The sequence below is a fragment of the Pelmatolapia mariae genome, linkage group LG5, assembly GCF_036321145.2.
Source record: "Pelmatolapia mariae isolate MD_Pm_ZW linkage group LG5, Pm_UMD_F_2, whole genome shotgun sequence".
Classification (NCBI taxonomy): domain Eukaryota; kingdom Metazoa; phylum Chordata; class Actinopteri; order Cichliformes; family Cichlidae; genus Pelmatolapia; species Pelmatolapia mariae.
Window position 1 is genome coordinate 21320004 of NC_086231.1, and position 19377 is coordinate 21339380.

At 39.4% G+C, this 19377-nt stretch overlaps 1 protein-coding gene across 1 annotated transcript in view; it reads left to right on the forward strand.

The window, feature by feature from the left end:
* The window catches only part of col7a1 (collagen, type VII, alpha 1), a 66523-nt gene extending 48074 nt beyond the window's left edge, over positions 1-18449 (forward strand). The window contains exons 92-119 of the mRNA XM_063474161.1: positions 499-534; positions 619-678; positions 795-920; positions 1006-1077; positions 1303-1338; positions 1425-1484; positions 1587-1631; positions 2037-2072; positions 2214-2249; positions 2575-2631; positions 2748-2819; positions 4008-4079; positions 4193-4228; positions 4337-4417; positions 6133-6186; positions 6483-6536; positions 6630-6692; positions 6776-6838; positions 6983-7099; positions 8472-8549; positions 9317-9370; positions 9521-9569; positions 9796-9804; positions 12892-12972; positions 13270-13398; positions 15583-15750; positions 16126-16308; positions 16392-18449. Coding sequence (XP_063330231.1) covers positions 499-534; positions 619-678; positions 795-920; positions 1006-1077; positions 1303-1338; positions 1425-1484; positions 1587-1631; positions 2037-2072; positions 2214-2249; positions 2575-2631; positions 2748-2819; positions 4008-4079; positions 4193-4228; positions 4337-4417; positions 6133-6186; positions 6483-6536; positions 6630-6692; positions 6776-6838; positions 6983-7099; positions 8472-8549; positions 9317-9370; positions 9521-9569; positions 9796-9804; positions 12892-12972; positions 13270-13398; positions 15583-15750; positions 16126-16308; positions 16392-16420 — 1956 coding nt within the window. The 3' untranslated portion in view covers positions 16421-18449. The remainder of the gene's footprint in view (positions 1-498; positions 535-618; positions 679-794; positions 921-1005; positions 1078-1302; positions 1339-1424; positions 1485-1586; positions 1632-2036; positions 2073-2213; positions 2250-2574; positions 2632-2747; positions 2820-4007; positions 4080-4192; positions 4229-4336; positions 4418-6132; positions 6187-6482; positions 6537-6629; positions 6693-6775; positions 6839-6982; positions 7100-8471; positions 8550-9316; positions 9371-9520; positions 9570-9795; positions 9805-12891; positions 12973-13269; positions 13399-15582; positions 15751-16125; positions 16309-16391) is intronic.
* Positions 18450-19377: the final 928 nt, after the last annotated feature.

Genomic DNA, 19377 nt, shown 5'->3' on the forward strand with positions numbered 1-19377 from the left:
TGGATGTTATTTATTTGGAGAAAGTTTGCTTCCCACCACACGACCTGTGCAGCACCTTGCAATTGAATGGGGTCAGCCAACAGCTCTGAACCTCTGAGCAACGAGGTGGTTGCTGCAACTTCTTTCAATCTGTCACCTGAATCTTTCATCTGAATGCAACAAAAATGTCAAAGCAATCAGGGGCAAACACTGCTTTTTTCTAGTCACAAGGACATTGAAATTGCTATTCCTGTTTTTACTGTCTTTGCCCAGACGACTGTGATGTGCAAGATTTTAATGATTTGTTGGTTTTGAGGTTTTCAAAAACACATTAACGGTTCTCACAACCTGAAACTGAAACATTTATGAAATATTTCTAAATCTGCACAATAAATTTATGAAACAGCAATTCATTCATTAATATTTTTCTGTTTTACTTTGACTAATTTTCTGTTGATACAAATATGAAAAAGTAAATAACACAATAAATAATTCTCCTTTTTTCATAACTTAATTAAGGGGGCACAGGGATCTCCCGGGCCAAAAGGCGATAAGGTGAGCTTTCATCATTTGGTTTATTGATTTTCCTGCAGTCTAACCAATCTGACAGTGACTGCTATGATAAAATGTGTTTTGCAGGGAGAGAAAGGGATAGGACTTGCAGGTCCTCCTGGTCGGATTGGGCCTCCAGGTTTAAAAGTGAGTAATAGCACACATTGCAGCAAAAGATGATCTATATTTTTATCTTTCCAATCAGATAGCGGGCTGTATCAGGCGCACCTCACTTGAGGGTGAAAAATGTCACTGCGTTTTAGGGGGATCCAGGGATGCCTGGTCCAGCTGGTCCTCCAGGTCCTGCAGGGAAAACAGGAGACAGTGGGCCACCTGGTGTGAGAGGAGAAAATGGACAACCAGGACCTCCTGGACCCCCGGGAGAGAGGGTTGGTTCATCCACTAGGAGAATTATTATTGTTATTATTATTATTAATTTAACCTTTACATCTTTGTCTGTGTTTTCATTCTCAGGGTCTCCAAGGCTTTGCTGGCCGTGCAGGAAATGTTGGTCCCCCTGGCCCTCCTGGACCTCCTGGATTGGCAGTAAGTTCCTGTTTTTTTTTATTTACAGAGTACATTCTCCTGAGAGCTTCCAGTTTAGGCTTGACTGTTAATTGTGCTTTACCTGTTTTTAGCGGGATCACCTTTTTGTTGGGTTAAATTGAGCTCTTAAAATCAAGAATAGATCTGATTTAGATGGAGGGAGATGCCATAACAGACAAGAAGAAATTAAATATTGATTTATATGATCAATAATATGTTTTCTAGGGATCTCCTGGTACTAACGGGGTCAAAGGAGACAAGGTGATTCTCTCACATGCAGTATTTTATTTTCCAGCAGCATAAATGTGTATAGATTTTTTTTTAATTCATATATTTTCTGTTGCCAGGGGGAAACTGGTGTTGGCATCCCCGGTGCAAGAGGAGAAAGAGGAGATACAGGGCCCAGAGTAAGACACAGTGGCTGCGTTACTGCTTTGTTAACTTTTCTCCTAAAATATATAAATTAAGAATTGTGTATTTCTGCTCATCTTGTGTCTGTCGTGTCCTAGGGCGAGGAGGGTCGAGCTGGCTTGGATGGGGAGAGAGGACCATCTGTAAATATCCAGTTTTTCCTTTATTCAGGAGCAGACAGAGCCTGTCCACCAAAGATCTCAATTTTCTTTTTAAACCAAAGGACGATCTGTTTTGAGCTGTGAAGCAAAGAACACAAGCAAAGTCTTATTGTTATTATAGAAAAGCTGCCCTTCACAAGGTCACAGTGCATTTCCTGGACTGTAAATTATTCAGTCAGTCGGTCTTTGGCTTTTCAGTGCATTGCAGTTAGAAAGCGCGATCAGCAGGAATCTATTCTACCGATGCTCACTGTTTAATTAAACCGTGCACCCTACAGAGTTGGGACATTACATCATTAATGCAATTTGATGGGGCAGAAGCATCCACAGTTATTTTTCATTATAAAGCTGTTTGTAATGTGTTTGTGTGTCTTTTGTGTTCATTAGGGTCCTCCAGGGAATCGTGGGGCTCGGGGAGAGAAGGTAAATACCACTGGTCCTGTTTCCCTTTCCCTTTTCGTTTTTTTTTTTTTTTTTGTCATCATCCTAGCTACTTCCCCTGAGCTTTCTGCTCATGTAAAGTAGTGAATTAAATTGACACGCTTGAATGCAATGCCTTTTCAGGGAGACAGCGGGCCGCAAGGTGACAAAGGAGAGAAGGTGTGTACATTTTAATATCTAATAAGCAGTACCACTGCTCACTCTCTCACTCTGTTGATTGTCTATTTGTGTATATTTGTAAAGGCGGCAGAGACAGTGAATGGATAAAGGACTAAATAAGTCATGTCTCAGATGTGGCTGTTGCTAAAAAGAACTCTTACAACAGATTTGGCTCCTTGAGAGCAGGAGGAATGTATAAATACATACAATGGTAATGACCTGTGATATTACAAGATGCATAGTGAAAGAAGAGACAAAAGGATAAAGCGTTGTGTGTTTGGTTGGGGCTTATAGCGGATTCTTACAGATGTAGTATCACTTACAGGGGGACACTGTGCTGGTGGGAGGACCTCCTGGAGAAAAGGGCAACAAAGGAGAAACAGTCAGTGAACAACAAATGCACGACACCATTTACTGTGGCTGAATATTGACTTTAGTTGTGATAGCGTAATATTTTTTTTTTAAACTTGTTCTGAATTTTACTGTTGTTGCTTTTAGGGTGACAGAGGACCCAAGGGTATACAAGGAGAAAAGGGGGTAAAAGGTCAAGAAGGTCCACCAGGAGAAGTGGTAAGATGAATTAATTAACTGTTTGGTTTGAATAATGTCAGAAAAGCAGCCCATCAATTAAGGTTGTTGTCAGTTAAGATAAATAATTTACAGCGACATTGACTAGATGAAAGGAACTGCTGCATTTCAGAAGCTGAAACTATAGACTGTAAATAATAGATATGGACTTGCTTGGCAGAAGTTTTGTGAACATCACCTTGTGCCTTTTTGGAACCAAATGTGGCAATATTTAGAGTTATCAGCCAGCACTAGAAATATATTTAGAAAGCTGCATCAATGTCACACACAGAGATACCCGAGATTGATAACATACAAATACAACTAGAACTTAGAGTAGTGGTTTACACTTTCGCGACCTTTGTTTCTCAGGGAGGAGAAAGAAATCCCTTTGGGAATGTGTCAGGAAGGGCATCCGTTGTTAAAAGACAAAAAATCTGCCAAATCAAACATGTGGCGAACCCTCGTGAATAAGGGGGCATTAAAACTTCACAGCAGTGACTCGTCTTGGGTGTTGTGTAAAAATATCTGCACTGTAATCCATAATGTTTGTCAAATATTTGCCTAAAAAATGCACAAAAAATATCTAAGGTAAAGTGTTAAACCCACTGGCACTATCTGGCCAAACCTTGTAATGAACATATTTTACCATGATGGAGGAGTAAATTAGCTGTTAGCTGCTTTTTTAATCGACCTATTCTTTTTTTCCTTATTTTTAATTAATTGGACAATTTGATTGTGATTGACTTGCTTTTAGAAGCAGTCTTAAGTGGCCATTTGGGGTTACAGCAGTGTTGAGTATGTCTGCCTATATGTTGTCTACTTAATTATATTTTTTAGGCCTGTTTGGCTACATTCAACAAATATTTGGCATTTTTGGTTGATAATGCCAGATTTTTGTATTAACTATTTTTTTGTTAACAACGTTTCAGCATTAAAGACTTTTTAGTGCATTTTTATTGTGTTTACTCTAAAGAACTGATCCATAATGCAAAATCATTGATGAAGTGTATGTGTTGGCCATGCAGGCTAAGACGTTGATTTGGGATTCAACAGGAATCAATTCCAACCTTAAAATGATTTAAATATTATGACATTGCCGCAGCCAAAAATCAAGATAAAAATGCTACTGTATTGATCTTTAAGAAGATCAATTTCCATATTTATGTGCATGTGTGTACTTAACATTAGGGTTTGAGAGGAGAACCTGGAGAACGAGGATCTACCGGTTTCCCAGGTGCCAGAGGACCTGGTGGGCAGAAGGCAAGCAACTCCGCTCATGGATGATGATTGTGATTAAGTTAGAATCCCAATTAATAGCAGCAGTCAGCGCAGGTAGTAATTTCACTGCTGTAATTACTGTTTTGTCTCTGCAGGGAGAAGCAGGCCAACCTGGAGTACCTGGTGAATCGGTCGGTGTTTAGCTTCCATCACACTGCAGCTTCTTTATTACCTGTGTGTAGATTTGTCATCAGTTAAAAAAAGCAGAGGTGATTTGTGGGTTTTTTTGTGACTTTTAGGGATTACTGGGAAAAGATGGACTCCCAGGGCGTAAGGGTGAACAGGGAGAGACTGGTAACGTGGGAATAAGAGGAGTTAAGGTATTTTCAGTGTGTGTGTGTGTGTGTGTGTGTGTGTGTGTGTGTGTGTGTGTGTGTGTGTGGTTGAGCTGGTGCTCATTCATTCTTTGTGTTTTTATCCCTTCAGTGTTTTTCAGGGGTGGGTGATGACAGTCATAACTGAATAATAGCATAAAATTGCTGCGATTGCAGAGGATTAGTGCAAATTGTGTCACACATATAGATGCTTTCAACTTCTATTATGATGATTGATATCAGAAAATTGATGTTTTACTCAACCTGGTGGACTCAATTCCCATTTCTATTTTACTTACTTCATGGATTTAAATTCAATTTGAAACAAAGATCAAAGTGGGAGGTGACGCAGGGGTGTGAAGGCATGCTATGCTTTTCTTTTATTATAACCTTTATTGAATCGGCTTCAAGAGAAGCATGAAGACAGCAGGTAAAATACATACAAAAGATGCAAATCAAACACATTCACTCAAATAAACGAATCGATTTGAGGTGCTTTTAATTTCTTTATATTCTGTTTCCCAGGATCCAGCTTTTCTTGCCCTATTTTAAAGTGGTATGGAGCAATAATTCTTTAGGCTTTTAAAGGGGCTTTTAAAGGTTTTTGGGGGGCATTGGGGGCTTTTTCACAAATTTTCTGTCCAGTCCTTGTACCTGACCAATTCAAAGGCATGTTTGTTTGTTTGTTTGTTTGTTTGTTTGTTTGTTTGTTGAGCTACTTAACACTGACCTATAAATCATTCAAGCCTAAAAAGTGCACCAGCGCCAATGTTGTCTACACATCACAGACAACTTATCAAAGAACCAATTTTAAATTTTAAGTTAAATTTAATTAAATGTAATTCATTTAATTTTAAAGACCTGACAAACAGTCTGAGAGATGCATAGGGCCCTTCAGCTGATCCATCTGCTGTTCACTGAAGCCTCTTCAGACATGGTCTCATGTGGAAGGATGGCTGTCTAGAAGCCATTCTTAAGGAAGGGAAACAAGCTGAGGTATGCCAGATTACACAAGAACTGGACTGAAAATCAGTGATGAGAGGTCTTATGGAGTAAAGAATCCAAATTTGACATTTTTTGCTTCAAATTGTCAGTATGCACCGAGGAAGTCAGGATAGGTACAGCAACAAGCCCAAAGCCATACGTTAAACATTAATATACATAAATAGAGTATACTTAACCACTTAACTGACCTAAGTCACAAGCTCATGATCGTGAAGTTTGAATGTTGGTTTCTCCGTGACATCCCCCCTCATTTGTGACTTGTGGTTTCAAAAGACTATTTTGGGGATGGTGAAAACGGTAAGCTGGATGCCAATATAACAACAGGAGACATTTAGAAATGGAGATCACCCAAGTTCTCCATATGCATCTGTAGAAATCAAATCGAAATCAGAGGCATACATGCGGATTTATGGGAGTCAAAGACATTAACTGCAGTTCTCTGATTATGCTGCAGTTGTTTGGTCACATTTGCTTTTACATACTTTTACATTTTTATCTGAATACCCGTTGCAAGGAGAAAAAAGAAAAAGCACAAAGGTCTGCATCATATCTGTTTTTGTAGGAAATATGCTGCACAAAGTGCTTGTTCATGTGCACAGTGAGTGCTCGATAAAGGAACAGTGTGAGTGGATGGGCTTTCTGCCTTGCTGGTTTTTGCACTTTGTGGCTCACAAAAGATCTTTATGTCTGTCAGTGAAAAACTTTTGTGTTTCCAGGGTGACCGAGGACCCAAGGGAATTTGTGGAGGCGATGGACCCAAGGGAGAAAAGGTGAGTTTGTGAGGCAGCGAAACGGGAAATGGTAGAAAGAAGAGAAATACAAGTAAAGATGAATGGAGAAGTTGTTTAGTTATACTTAATAATTCTGAAGCTTCGTGTTTTCTTTCTCTTTTTTAAATAATGAGTTAACCAAATACATCATGTTAATATTAGTTAGAAGCTGATGGTACATAAAGCTGCTTGGTGGTTACTCTGCTGCTATGACGTGGTTACATATTACATTTCTGTAGGTTAGGTTGCACTTTGTATTTATGGTGTGGAGCATAATGGCTGTGTGCGATTTTCAGGGAAATGCTGGTGTCAATGGAAGATCAGGCCTACCAGGGAGAAAGGGTGAACAGGTATGCCTAATATTTGAAGAAATAAGTCATTGTGTGGTGTGTGGATGTCTTTGTGTCCTTTGTTAAGAGTGGTCATCATCATTTGTTTTGTAGGGGGACATCGGACCTTCTGGGGCCCCGGGGATCCCTGGAAAAGAGGGACTAGTTGGTCCCAAGGTTTGTGCTCTGCACATACTCAAGTTCCAGTTCCATATTCCAGTACAAATGCACAGTGTAGTCATTTTTCTTTGTGGATGTAGGGTGACCGTGGTTTTGATGGGATTGCAGGACCCAAAGGAGCTCAGGGAGAGAAAGGTGAAAGGGTGAGTTTCTCACATTAAACATACAAATCTAAAATTAGAGTACTACCTTTAGCCATGTGATATACCTAATCTACAGATTCTGCGCCACTGTTCATCCTCACAACAACAGAAACATAAAAATAACAGTCTCTGTGTTTGACGTAGGGTTTACCTGGTGTACCTGGTCCTCCAGGTCCCAGAGGGGCGGATGGAGCCCCTGGCTTGACCGGCCCACAAGGGCCAACTGGTGCTAAGGGCCCTGAGGGGCTCCAGGGACAAAAGGTGACTATTCTTTCTTTGGCTTCATGATTTCTATTTCCACACTTTGGCCACATATTTTATGTACGAGGATGTAGGACTGTGATATTAGTATGTTTTTGAAAAATTATTTATATCATAGTTCATTTTTACGTCATTAAGTGTGACTATGCAGAATTTTCAGTAGAAACAAAAATGCGTATAACAGAAGAAAGAATAGACGAACGTATCACTTATGTCACTGTTTGCAAAAAATAGCTGCACCCAAGCGTCTCGAGTAATGTGGTGCCAACAAAGATGAAAGATGATGACAGTTTTGTCATAAAAATATGATGCAAGCTTTATATAAAGAGAACACTTTCTTTTTGTCTTTCTCTTTCATTGTGTTTCGTTTCTTTCTTACTTTTTCTTCTTTACTTGACACATTTTTTTGTTTTTGTTTCTGTGTATTGCTTCATGATGATTGACAGCTTGATGAGCCCTGTACTTGACTGGTTTGTCTGCTTTATTATCAAGGAAATTTTAAAAAAAAAAAAAAAGCTGTTGACAGTGGAGCAAAACCAAATGTTGCTGATAGAGGCTTTTTTTTTTTTTTCTTTTTCAAACTGAGACACTCTTGTCTAGGCCTGTCGTGTTATTTTCCAATATATCAACACACTAATGTTCGTCTTGCTTCTTGTCCGGAGACACAGTAGAGATAGAATATCAGCAAGAATCACTAAGAGACATCAAACCTCCACCAAGGCAGCTCAGTTTCTAGCTGCCATTATGTAGGATTAGGTAATTTATAAAAAGAAAAAAGACATTTTATAAATGTTTGACCTTATTTGACCTTGAACATGTCAGAGGTGCAAAGTATTTAGGAATCCCCATATATCGTGTCCTAAATCCCTGAATGCTGTCAGTAGAAACAGTGGTAGTAATAAACATAGTTATAAATAGGTCTGTAGAGCAAACTATTGGCATTGAAGCAGAGGTCAAAGCTCAAATGTGACTTGACATTTTAGATCTTTACATGGTAGTTTCTATATGTTGACCTTACACACCACACACTAAGAATCATAGAATAAATAAATCATACAATAAATCCTTAAGCTGACCTTGAAGACCTTGGTAGATGTAAGCCAAATTTTAATGGATTGTTAACATGACCTCCACATACCTGCAAAGTTTTATTAGAATCCAAGCTATCGCATCTATAGTCAGAATGATGACACCCAAAGAGGCATGCAAACGCTACCAAAAACATACCCTTCTTGGCTGAGGTAACGACAGCTTTTACTGATAAAAACTATACAAGCAGATACCGTTTGTCTATCATGTGGACAATGTAGTTAGGTGAATGCTTTCCTCTGTGCATGTACTTTATATTAATGTTGTTTTGCCTGTGCGTCAGGGGGAGAGAGGTCCAATTGGCCCTGCCACGGTTGGTCCGCGTGGTATCCCAGGAATCCCGGGGGAGCGAGGAGAGCCGGTCAGTTGTCAAACATGTCTCTGTCTGTTTCTTGATTGTGCTGTTGGCCTCCATTTTTGATGTTCCCTACAGAATGCTGCAATAAATGTTGTCATTCCTCATTCAACTCATTCTTCAAGAGTTCAGTATGTTTGGATTTGAACTCACTCTTTCTAGAAATTGGTCACCAACAAAATCCACCTTATAACACCTTATTATAAGCATCACATTTGTGTTTCCTGACAGTAACGTGTAATTTTTATCCACAAAAGTTGAATTAAACATGATACATTATAATGCCTGGCAACCACCTAGCAATTTTTTTTTTAGCTTTTTTACAGCTAAAACACCTTATGAAAGCATCCCATCAAGTTCATGACAATAACGTCTCATTTATATGCACAAAAGTTGAATTATGCATGCCTAGCAACCACCTAGCAACGGGCTAAAATGAGCCATTTTAATCATATAAACATCTTCGACTTCTTCTTTTCTTTTTTTACTTTTCTAAATGTGATTAAGTATATTACTTTGCCAGCAGCATAAAGTAAACACTGCTGAACAAACAGTTTTGTAGCATTGGCATATATTAGTTATCACTAATTATTAGAGGTCCCCAAGAAATACTAGTCCTGTGTATTAAGAGCTTAAGTCACTATTGGTGATTTAACCTTCCACTTTGACTGTGAAGTTCTTTCATGTGTGGCACCTGGTCTCACTTTAATGAATTAATGCCCTGCAAGCCTCTCTGTGGGTCGTATAAGTCCTAATACCTGTCCATGTTGCAGGGAGACATGGGCCCAGATGGAGCCAAGGGAGACAGAGGAGAGGCAGGCATGACGGTCAGTGCTTGATCCTTACCGCAGGGGCATAATCCGAAGACATCAAACGATACACATGCACGCACACACACACAGTTTTACTTCGAGTGGATACAGGGGTTGTCTTTGCTAAGGGTTCTTTGCCCTGTTCCTTTCTTATTTTGGGTTCAGGAGGAAGAGATCAGAGAGTATGTTCGCTCAGAGATGAGTCAGCACTGTGGTGAGTCTTACATGCACTCCCTTTGCTAATTTATATCAGCGTTGTCCTCAAGTCGAACTTCAGATGTTAATCACAGCACATGAGTCACAGCCACGGCTAAACTTTGAGGAAATATAATTCCATCAGAGCTGTTGGAAACCGTAGTGACCGTACTTGACTGTTTAAACTGACCTTTATTATTCCCCTCTCTTTGTGCTTCCTTCCTGTCCATCTGTCTGATGCTCAGCGTGTGGAGGTGAGTGAGCCATTCAACTGCAACAGAAAAAAAAGCTGACAGAAGGGCTGTGATTTAGCATGAGTCACAGTAATATAGTGTAACACATATGCTGCTATAGATAGATGGTGACATGTATCTGATAAAGACGATAAGTACATTTTGTCTTGTTTAGCACCTCAACTGCATTCATTCTGAATAAGTGGGCTGCACGAAGGTTTAGACTATATCTTGTATCCATGTGCGTTACCTCTTTTCCTTTCTTTCACTTCCCTACAATGCCGAGAGTGAACAACATTAGCTAAAATAAGGATAAAAAACAAAAACTGCTGGCAACATTAGCAAGGAAGCATACACATACTCAAATATACAGTATAAATGGTGTGTTCTCAGGTGCTGCAGATAGTAGGTCCACATTTTTGGATACTGGCACTTTTTAAAAAAAACTAAAACATGTTCTAGTCGTGTGATGAGTATAGACTTAGAGTGCAGACTTAGTACTAAGTACTTAGTACTGAAATTGGGTTGACATCAATTGCTGACTCAGCCACTGCAGAATATTCAACGTTTACTTTCAAAAACTCCTGGATTTTGTTCAAAGTATGTTTTGAGTCATTGCCCATCTGTTCTGTGAGAATCCGTCCTGTCAGCTTTGGTGCATTTGGCTGAATGTTTCCATGTGCAGTAATGTGATCAGGAAAGTACACGCCATGATTCACTAACTTGCAGAACCACCTTTAACAGCACAAATCGTTTTCTGTATGACTTTACTAATCTGCAGCCTGGTTGTGAAGGACTTTCGGTTCACTCTTCTTTACAGTGTTGCTCCACTTCATTGCGGCTTGTGTCGTCTGTTTATGCACAGTGATGTTAAGGTCCCACCACAGCATTTCAATCAGGTTGACTGGGCTATTGCAAAATCTTCTTTTCTTTTCCTGCTATTCTGTTGTCGATTTTATGCTGTGCTTGAGATCAATGTCCCACCATTTGACTCACTTACACTCAAGTTTTAGCTGTCGGACAGATGGTCTCACATTTGGCTCTAGAATACTTTGGTACACAGAGGAGTTTGTGGTTGACTCAGTGACCGTAACGTGTCCAGGTGCTGTGGCCACAAAGCAAGCCTAAATCATCAGCGCTCCACCACCGTTCTTGACATGAGGTGTATGAGGTGTTTTTGGTGATATGCTGTGTTTGATTTTCTACAGACGTGACAATGTGTATCATGGCCAACATCTGCGCTTTTTTCTGTTTTTACTTATGTGGTTTGTTCAGGTTCAGCTTAGCTGCCATGCTTGACCTTGGGGTGAATTTGCTTATAGGAAAACATCTGAAAGCTCCAGGCCAGCAAAATGTCAAAATGTACCCCTTCATAGATGTGGTCACACTTACCGATGATCAGTTACAACAGTGCATTTGATTATCAGCACCTTGCTGCTACTTACCCTCTTAATTCCCGTTGAAGCAGTAATGATGCACTTTATCAGAGGACTGAAAACTTTCTTTTTGACTCTTTACATCTACTTCAGAATTCACCCAGCTGCCTCTGCCTTCTGTCATATCATCAATAAACAATGACTCAGTGTCCTTGGACCCTATTCATGCTCATGCATCACCTTGCCTTTCTATTGTTGAGTTTTATAAATGGTTTGCAACTTCTGGTGGATCTGTATTTTCTCCTGTGAAGACTTCTGTTTACGGTGATAACAATATCCCCATTTCTTGGAGAATATTCTTCAATTAACTAAATGTTGTGACGATGTTTTTCTTTAACATAAATGAGATCCTGCACATATCAATCACTATTATCTTGTGTGGCTATGCTTGGCTTTTAAATAGTCTAGCCCACTAGTATGTTCTTTTTGTCAGTATGCACCAAGCTATTTATTCTGAGACTCCTAACAGTGGCTGGATGATTGATTTGCTTTGTTTTTGCAAGCATGCCCTTTTTTTATTTGCATTGAGAGCTATTTTGTGCATTGTGGCCACTGCTGCCTAATGTAAATGCCACACTTGCAATCATTTCCAGACCTTTTCCTGCATAAAAATAGGAAGAAATAATGAAGAAATGGTTCAGACATGGTCATGAAACTCTTTTTAACATTTGAATTTTGTTCTCCAAGTGTAATTGGAGAATTTGAGTCTCTGATAATAGGATACAAAATAGGATAATGTATAAAAATGGCTGGAATTTGGTCATTGCAGAAATCAGTGCACTATTTTTTTCAGTCCCTCGGGAAAAAAAAATACTAGAAGTCTGCACCTTAAGCCACCGTGAGCAACAAGGTGTTTACTGAAGTTTTTTTTAACAGATGATGGTATAAATAATATCAGTGGTTTTCACGAAATAACTTTACTGAAAGTTTGTTCAGCTTCTTCAGATAAATCTTGAAAAAAATCTTTCATTTTTGTCCTGTTTGGGGATTTTTAATACCTGATTTATTATATTTCTGTAAAGTAAATAACATGGAATATGCTAAAGTAAATGAATCAAATGAAAGCTGATGTGAACCTCCACTGATAAACTTTCCCAGAGTTTGCACTAATGTGTTTGTTGCTCGAGCTGTTAATCAATGCAAGACCACATCAGTGTTATGAAGCAGCACCCGCATGAGATAAGTGTTGGTGAGGCAGGCTGTTAATAAATACAGTATGCAAGTTTGAGGCCAACACAAAATTTACCTCATGTTTAGCTGATGTATTATTGACTAAGAAATAGCTGCATGTTTAATATTGAACAACTCTGTAATAGTTTTAGTTTACAGTCACTTTTGACTGGAGTGACACAAGTCTTTATAGCAGTGACTTGAGTCCTTAAAGGATTATAACCAGTTTTTGTGAGCTTTTCCTACAGTGACAAAGTCTTGCAAAAACTCGATGAATCCTTTAAGCTGGTGTCTGTGTTGGAATGGTGGAATGATTTTTTTGGTACTTTGGGGTTGTTGTTGGCTTATGTTTTACTACCAGAATGTTCTGTCCTCTCTTATTTTCACAATTTTGCTTTTCAACCCCCCTTTTCTCCCTTATGTAACATTTACCCTGTCCCTCTTGCTTTCTGAATTCTGCCTGTGCCTGTCTCGGTGTCCCTGTCCTATCTGGCTCTCCCAGGTTCAGGTCCGAACATTCGGTACCCGCCAGTCAGGGCTCTGCCTACACCAGAGCAACAATTGGCGCTGAAGGGTGAGGAGGGTGAGTGTTTCCTTCCAGTCTGTCTATGTATCTGTCCTAACAAACACATTTAACTGGTCGTCCTTTATTTGGAGAACTCTGAGCATTTGGGTGGTTTTCTCATCAAGAAAACAGAGAACTCCATTTCTGTTCTACCGACAAAATAATATATACGTCTGATTACATAAAGAAAAATACAGTGGTAGAGTATGGATATGTTTTACTGAGGTCAGTTATTTTCAGGCCTCGTTCAATCCAAAAATTAGAGGTTGTCATTGATGTCTCTGATGATCCTGCCTGATGCTGCTCTTCTTTCAGGCCGTGAGCTGCACATGGTGGTAAATACCAATGACCCAGACTACGAGCATGTCTACTCCGTCGAATCCTATGACGACCCCTTGGAGGAGATGCTCTACTTCACGCCTCCCTCGGCCAACCAGAGTGATGGTAGTTTCTGTTTTACACTATTTCCAGTGTTTTCCTAAAGTAACATGCTTTAGTATCGTAGACATGGGTGAAGAGAGAACAGTATTCTTCAACTTCTCAGCTTAAGCAATAAATTAACATTTTTGGCCATCATGACTGAATATAACCACATTATATAATGGAGTGATGGTGTGTCAGCTGATAGCTTTCTATGCATTCACTTGGCAAACCTCATAGAGAGCACAGTGATTAAACTGCATCTATTCTGCCTAAAGTTGCTCCTGCAAACCAATTTGAAACCCAGATCACCAACTCATGCTATGTCTGAATTAATCAGTGTCATAGTCTGTTTTTTAAGCCTCCATTACACCATAGTAAAAACAGGATGGCAGTCTCTCTGTGACTAGGAAAAGTCAGTGGTTGCCAAATGATTTCACTGAATCATTTCTAACTGCAACCTCTCACAGACAGATCGGTGAAGGTTTGCAAATACTCACTGTCTAATTCTTAAAAGCAGACATATTGCCAGTGTGTGGGTGGTGATCTTGAAACTGTTGGAAGAGTTACCTCCAAAAGTGAGATCTTCTGCTTTTTATTTCAACTTGGAGGATTGCAGTTATGCACTGGGGCACCTGTGTGTCATATCCCGTAGTTAGAAACCCTTGCTTCTAAGGGTGTCTTTAAATTTTGTATGCACGGTTTGTTGTCTTTATTTAATTGATACTGAACATTGACATTGACATTATCTTGAAGTTAAATGGCGCAGCAGATTAAATAGTGGTAACTGGCTACTTCTGGCATGATAAACTGTTTGTGTTGTTACATTTGAATTCATCACTTGTGTCTGAAGAGAAACCATGAGACTGAGAAAACTGTGCACATTAATTTAAGCTGTGATTTGATTCTGATTCTCCACCATCATAACTGGTATAGAGATCCAGAATACCCCCAATAAATACCTTTTAGCATATATACTGCAAGACATTTACATCAGATTGCAACACGTTTGCAGTTTATCACAGTTAATCGCCGTATTATCAGACAAAAATTTCATGTAATTGCCAATTTGACTCAAACTAGTAAACTGATGTTAGACTAAAGCTGCAATCATGGTTCAGCAGTGGTAGCATTATCGCGGTCCGCTGGCAGTTCATGGATAACGGGTCTGCTGGCAGAGAGCGTCCACTGTCGATGAAAGCAGTGTTCAAAGTATGTGGCACAGCTGGTCTGTGGGATACTCTCGCTTGTGCTGTTTTTGGTCCGTCAGACAGCCGTGGAGAACAGTGAAGTTATAACATAGAAAGAGGTCAAGTAAAATAAGTGTAACTCCATCTTTTTATCATTTTACTATCTTGACGCACAGTCTTAGTTCCTGTCCTTGAAGCAACCATTTCAAAAGCAAGGAGATCACAAATCGCTGGGCATAGTCACTGTAATTTTGTTCTTCTGTTTTTCCAAGTGTGACAATAGCATAACATCTGAATTATGCTTCTTTGGTGAATCAACGCAGAGCTTACAGTGTAGCCAACGGGAGTAGCTGACATTGTGTGGCTGCACTGACAGTGGCATTTGGTCACAGTAGTTACTGTGAGGTATAGATCAGGTTATAGAGTAGGCATTCAGAAAGTTTTGGTCTACGACATATCTACAGTGCAGGAAATTAGCACAAAAGTATAAATCCCCTGTAAGGAACCCCTGATGCTGTGCTCCGCACCTTATGCTGCCACGCCACCAAATAAAAATTACCGCAGGTGGATTTAATAATCTTCATTTGACTATAGTGGCTGTCATTATACTTATGAAAAAGTACTTTTAGTCAGTGACTTGACTTTTGCCAAATGTGTTATATGTGCTACACAATTTTCTGTTTCACGTGTTAAACCCAAAAAGGCATGCGAAATTTATGCTTTGAAGCCATAATTGAGTTTGTGCTGGTGAAGCAGCTTATCTTATGTGCCTGCTTTTCAATTTGTTTTCATTTCATCACAATGAGACTCTATTGCCCTTGAGTATTTATCACACAGCCTGCTACAAGCCCACACCATCCAGAGCCTGTGACCTGTCATGTTGACAACATGGATTGTTCAGTCTTTGTCCCCCGTTATCATTGTTACCATTGTGTTTAGAAATTTTCTGTTGACCTTGTCTGTGCTTTTTGCTGTGTTTCTTTGGTGTGTCTGTGTGTGTCTGTGTGTGCGTCGACAGGTGAGGTTGACAGAAAGAAATCTGAGAAAACAGTCAGAGTTGAACCTAACAAATCAGCAAGTGCTGACGATCAGGCAACAGCTGATGGTCAGGAAGCAGTCAAAGTTACACATCTGAAAGCAGTCAAGTCCAGAACAGTCAGGTCCAAGAGGAGAGTCAAAGGGGAAGGTAAACCAGCTCATTCGTCATCCTGTTTGGGGATTTATTCATCCTTACTACTGGCCATCTGGTGTCTGTCTCTCTGTGTATGTCTCTGGGTGCATTTGCTGCTCTGCTGTTGTCCGTTTTTTGTTTTTTAAGGGTGTCATACAATATTATTAAAGATAAGCATGCATCCAACAAAATAAGGCAAAAACAAAGAAGTGTTAATATGTTGCTTTGGAAACAAGAAGTGTTGAAATAAATAGATTGGCTTGACAATCTCATGATCTTGTTTCCTGCTGCTTCTTATTCCCACTGATCCTGTTTGCCTGGGCTGCCTTGGTCTCGCTTTCTTTGTGTCTATATATGCACAAGTTTTACATGTATGCATGTGTTCTGCAGCTCCAGCAGACCTGTGCTTGCTGCCCATGGATGAGGGAAGCTGTGGAAAGTACACTATGCGCTGGTACTTTAACAGACAGGCTCAAGCCTGCAGGCCCTTCATCTACAGCGGCTGTGAAGGAAATGACAACCGTTTCCTTCACCTGGAGGAGTGTGAAGAGACCTGTCTTGGGGAGGCTGATGGTACAAATAGAAGCAAGACACAGACACACTAGTTTAAGTCCAGTATATAATGCATGCAAGCTAACAGTTGATCTTTTGTGCAGGTTCTCCTCCCTTTAAGACAGCGCGATGATTGTGGCCCATTCGTCCTCCGCCACAGGATGGTAGGCTTTTGTAGATCACTATGATGTCAAATGTCAGTGGTTTTATTTTTGTTTATTTATTGTTGTTTTGTTTTTTTAACCCAACCAAACTTTACCCTGCTAAAAAGGGAGACCGCAATGCCTCATAGGTCTGTTTTTTCTTTTGCTTGTTTACCTGACTTTAACACATCTCAGTTTAACTATTCCACCATACCACAGTATTGAGTGCAGTTCATGTGGCACACTGCTACAGTATTGAGACTAAACTGCCAAACTCATCGTACAGTGGAATAACATCTTGCTGCTTAGGAAGATTACCAATTTGGTGAAGCTCAGTATGTTTCAGTAACTTGCAGGTTGTTTGAGGGAGGCTGTTGTTTGCAGGTTGCAATCATTATTCATCATTTGCAAGATGCTTGCAGTCTCACTTATTACCTGAAAGAAATTGCTAAATATTTCACACTAAGTTAGTTTTTTTGTTTGTTTTGTTTTTTGTTCTGATTTTGAAATTTAACACCAGAAAAACAAACTGCAATCCTTTACAAGCTCTGTTCATAGAAACACAAAAGGACCAAAAATAGAGGATTGTAAACAGTAAACATATTGGCAAACATTGTGTCTCTCTCTCGCTCTAATACAATGCTAAAAAGGCACAGTTCATTTCAAACTTAGAGAAAATACACAGGAATAAATGACGTTATTTCAGCAAAACAAAAACAAGGGGAAAAAAACAATATGTAATTTTTCTTTGCAACACTGAATGACTTTGTTTTAGACGACAGGACAAACAGCATCTGTTAGGAACTTCACTCAAATGGTAACTACACAATGGTGTGTAATAAGGTGCAAGTGTAGTTGTACTCTATTTCCATCTATGTACACACTGTTTAACTGGCTCTGTGCTATTTAGCAAAGAAGAAAAAGTAGACACCAGTGTAGGTTCTGGAAACAAAAGGCGTTACCTGCACAAAGTAACAATATTTTTTGTGAACTGATTTAAAACACTAAAACCATGAACAGGTTTTATTTGAAAAAAAAAAACTGCCTTTAAACCTTTAAAGCCTAAACTTTGAAATAATTGCCAAAACATTCAAAGTTTTTTGAAAGTCCATCCATCCATTCTCTTCCGCTTATCCTTGTCAGGGTCGCGAGGGGGCCGGAGCCTATCCCAGCCATCATAGGGTGAGAGGGGCAGTGTGCACCCTGGACAGGTCACCAGTCTGTCGCAGGGCCAACATATAGAGACAGACAACCATTCACATCCACATTCACACCTATGGGCAATTTAGAGTTAGCAGTTAAAATAAACCCAAAAATGGAATGACAAAAATGAAAAATAAATATTGATTTGCATATGTGAGTTTTAACTTAACTCATATTTGTCAATTTTTTGGGAGAAAAAAATCACAGTGATGATGTAGAAGACTGAAAAACCCATGAATCAAACATGGCTTTAATGGATTAAAGGATAATGGCGTCATATGTTACATGTTAACAGCACAGAGAGTATTTAGGTTAAATAGCGTGATGTAAACACATACACCCTGAAAAAAGAAAAAGAAAACAAAGAAATAACATGAAATGTATACAGCTAGCCTCAGCCTTCACACCAGGCTTTCAGAAACGGTGATTTCCTGTCTTCACCTGCGGCGCCTCTTAAGAGCTGATCCAAACTTTACTTCTTCAGTTTTCTAATGTTATCCATGCAAACATTAAATAAAACTCTAGCCCGCAGATTCCTCAAATAACCCCTCGCACTTCTCTCCATGAAAATAACTATGCAAGCACAAATATATTTGACTATTATTACGAATATAGTTTTATCGTATCTGTTAAATATGAAGAATCAAGCGCAATATTCTGCCAATATTTTGTACATACTGTTTTTATCATTATTTGTGGGGAGTTGTGTTACTGTTAATGCCTGCTTGTTTACTTACCAGAGAAAAGGTGCTATTTTTAAATGTATTTTTATAGTTTGTTGAAGGTGTCTTTGTGCGGTGCAGACATTTCTGTTTGTCATGGAACATTTTAATAAACATTTCTAATAAACCAAATGTCTGAGTAAAAACAAAGTTGTCGTATGCTTTCATTTAGCGATGAATCACTTTTAGCTTTAAACCTGAAGAGCATGAAAACAGGTTTGCATATTCCATACTGCAGTCAGAAATAATGACCTTTCCCCAACTAAAATCTAAAAGTGTCTCAGTGAGCTTTAAATAATGATGACGTTCTCTTTCTTGATAAGATCTGTGTCTGCTCGTGAATAGAAGATTTCTAATCAAAGACATGCACTACATAATATTTTTAGTGGCGAAGATGGGGAGATAAGAAATGAAGTGCACGCGTGTGTGGAGGTGTATGTGACTGATTACATGTTCTAATTTCATCAGTGGATTTTATTAATGAGAGGATTTTCTACTTGTTGGCCACGGCTCCTCCTCCCTTCGTTTCTCCATGCTTTCTGCCCTCGCTTGATTTCCCCTGGTTCGAGTCTCCCTGATTCCATATCAGTTTCATCACACTCCAGCTGGCCTCACACAGCTTCATCATCTCGTCCTCCTCTTACTTAAATTCTGGCGTTATCTTTGCCCTGCATCGTGCTTTAGGCTTGCGTGTGTTTATCAGGAGGTTGTGCGACTGCTTGTAACAAGTTATGCACACTCTGGCAAGGATGTCATTAGGGTTGGTTGAAAGTGAGTGTGGATACAAAGATGAATATGTGGAAAAGGGCACAAACAGACCACGATGCACTCTGTTGCAATGTTACATTAAAACACTGTCATCTAGACATCTGAGTAATGTTTGCATTTTATCTAAATATTTATGCTCAACATTCAGTATATGGTGCCGGAGATTCAGTAGCTATTTTTTTTTTTCAGTAAAACTCAAAAGTTTTTAGATATTGGAGTTGTCTCCACTCTGTCCAAGCAAGTCTAGTAATTCC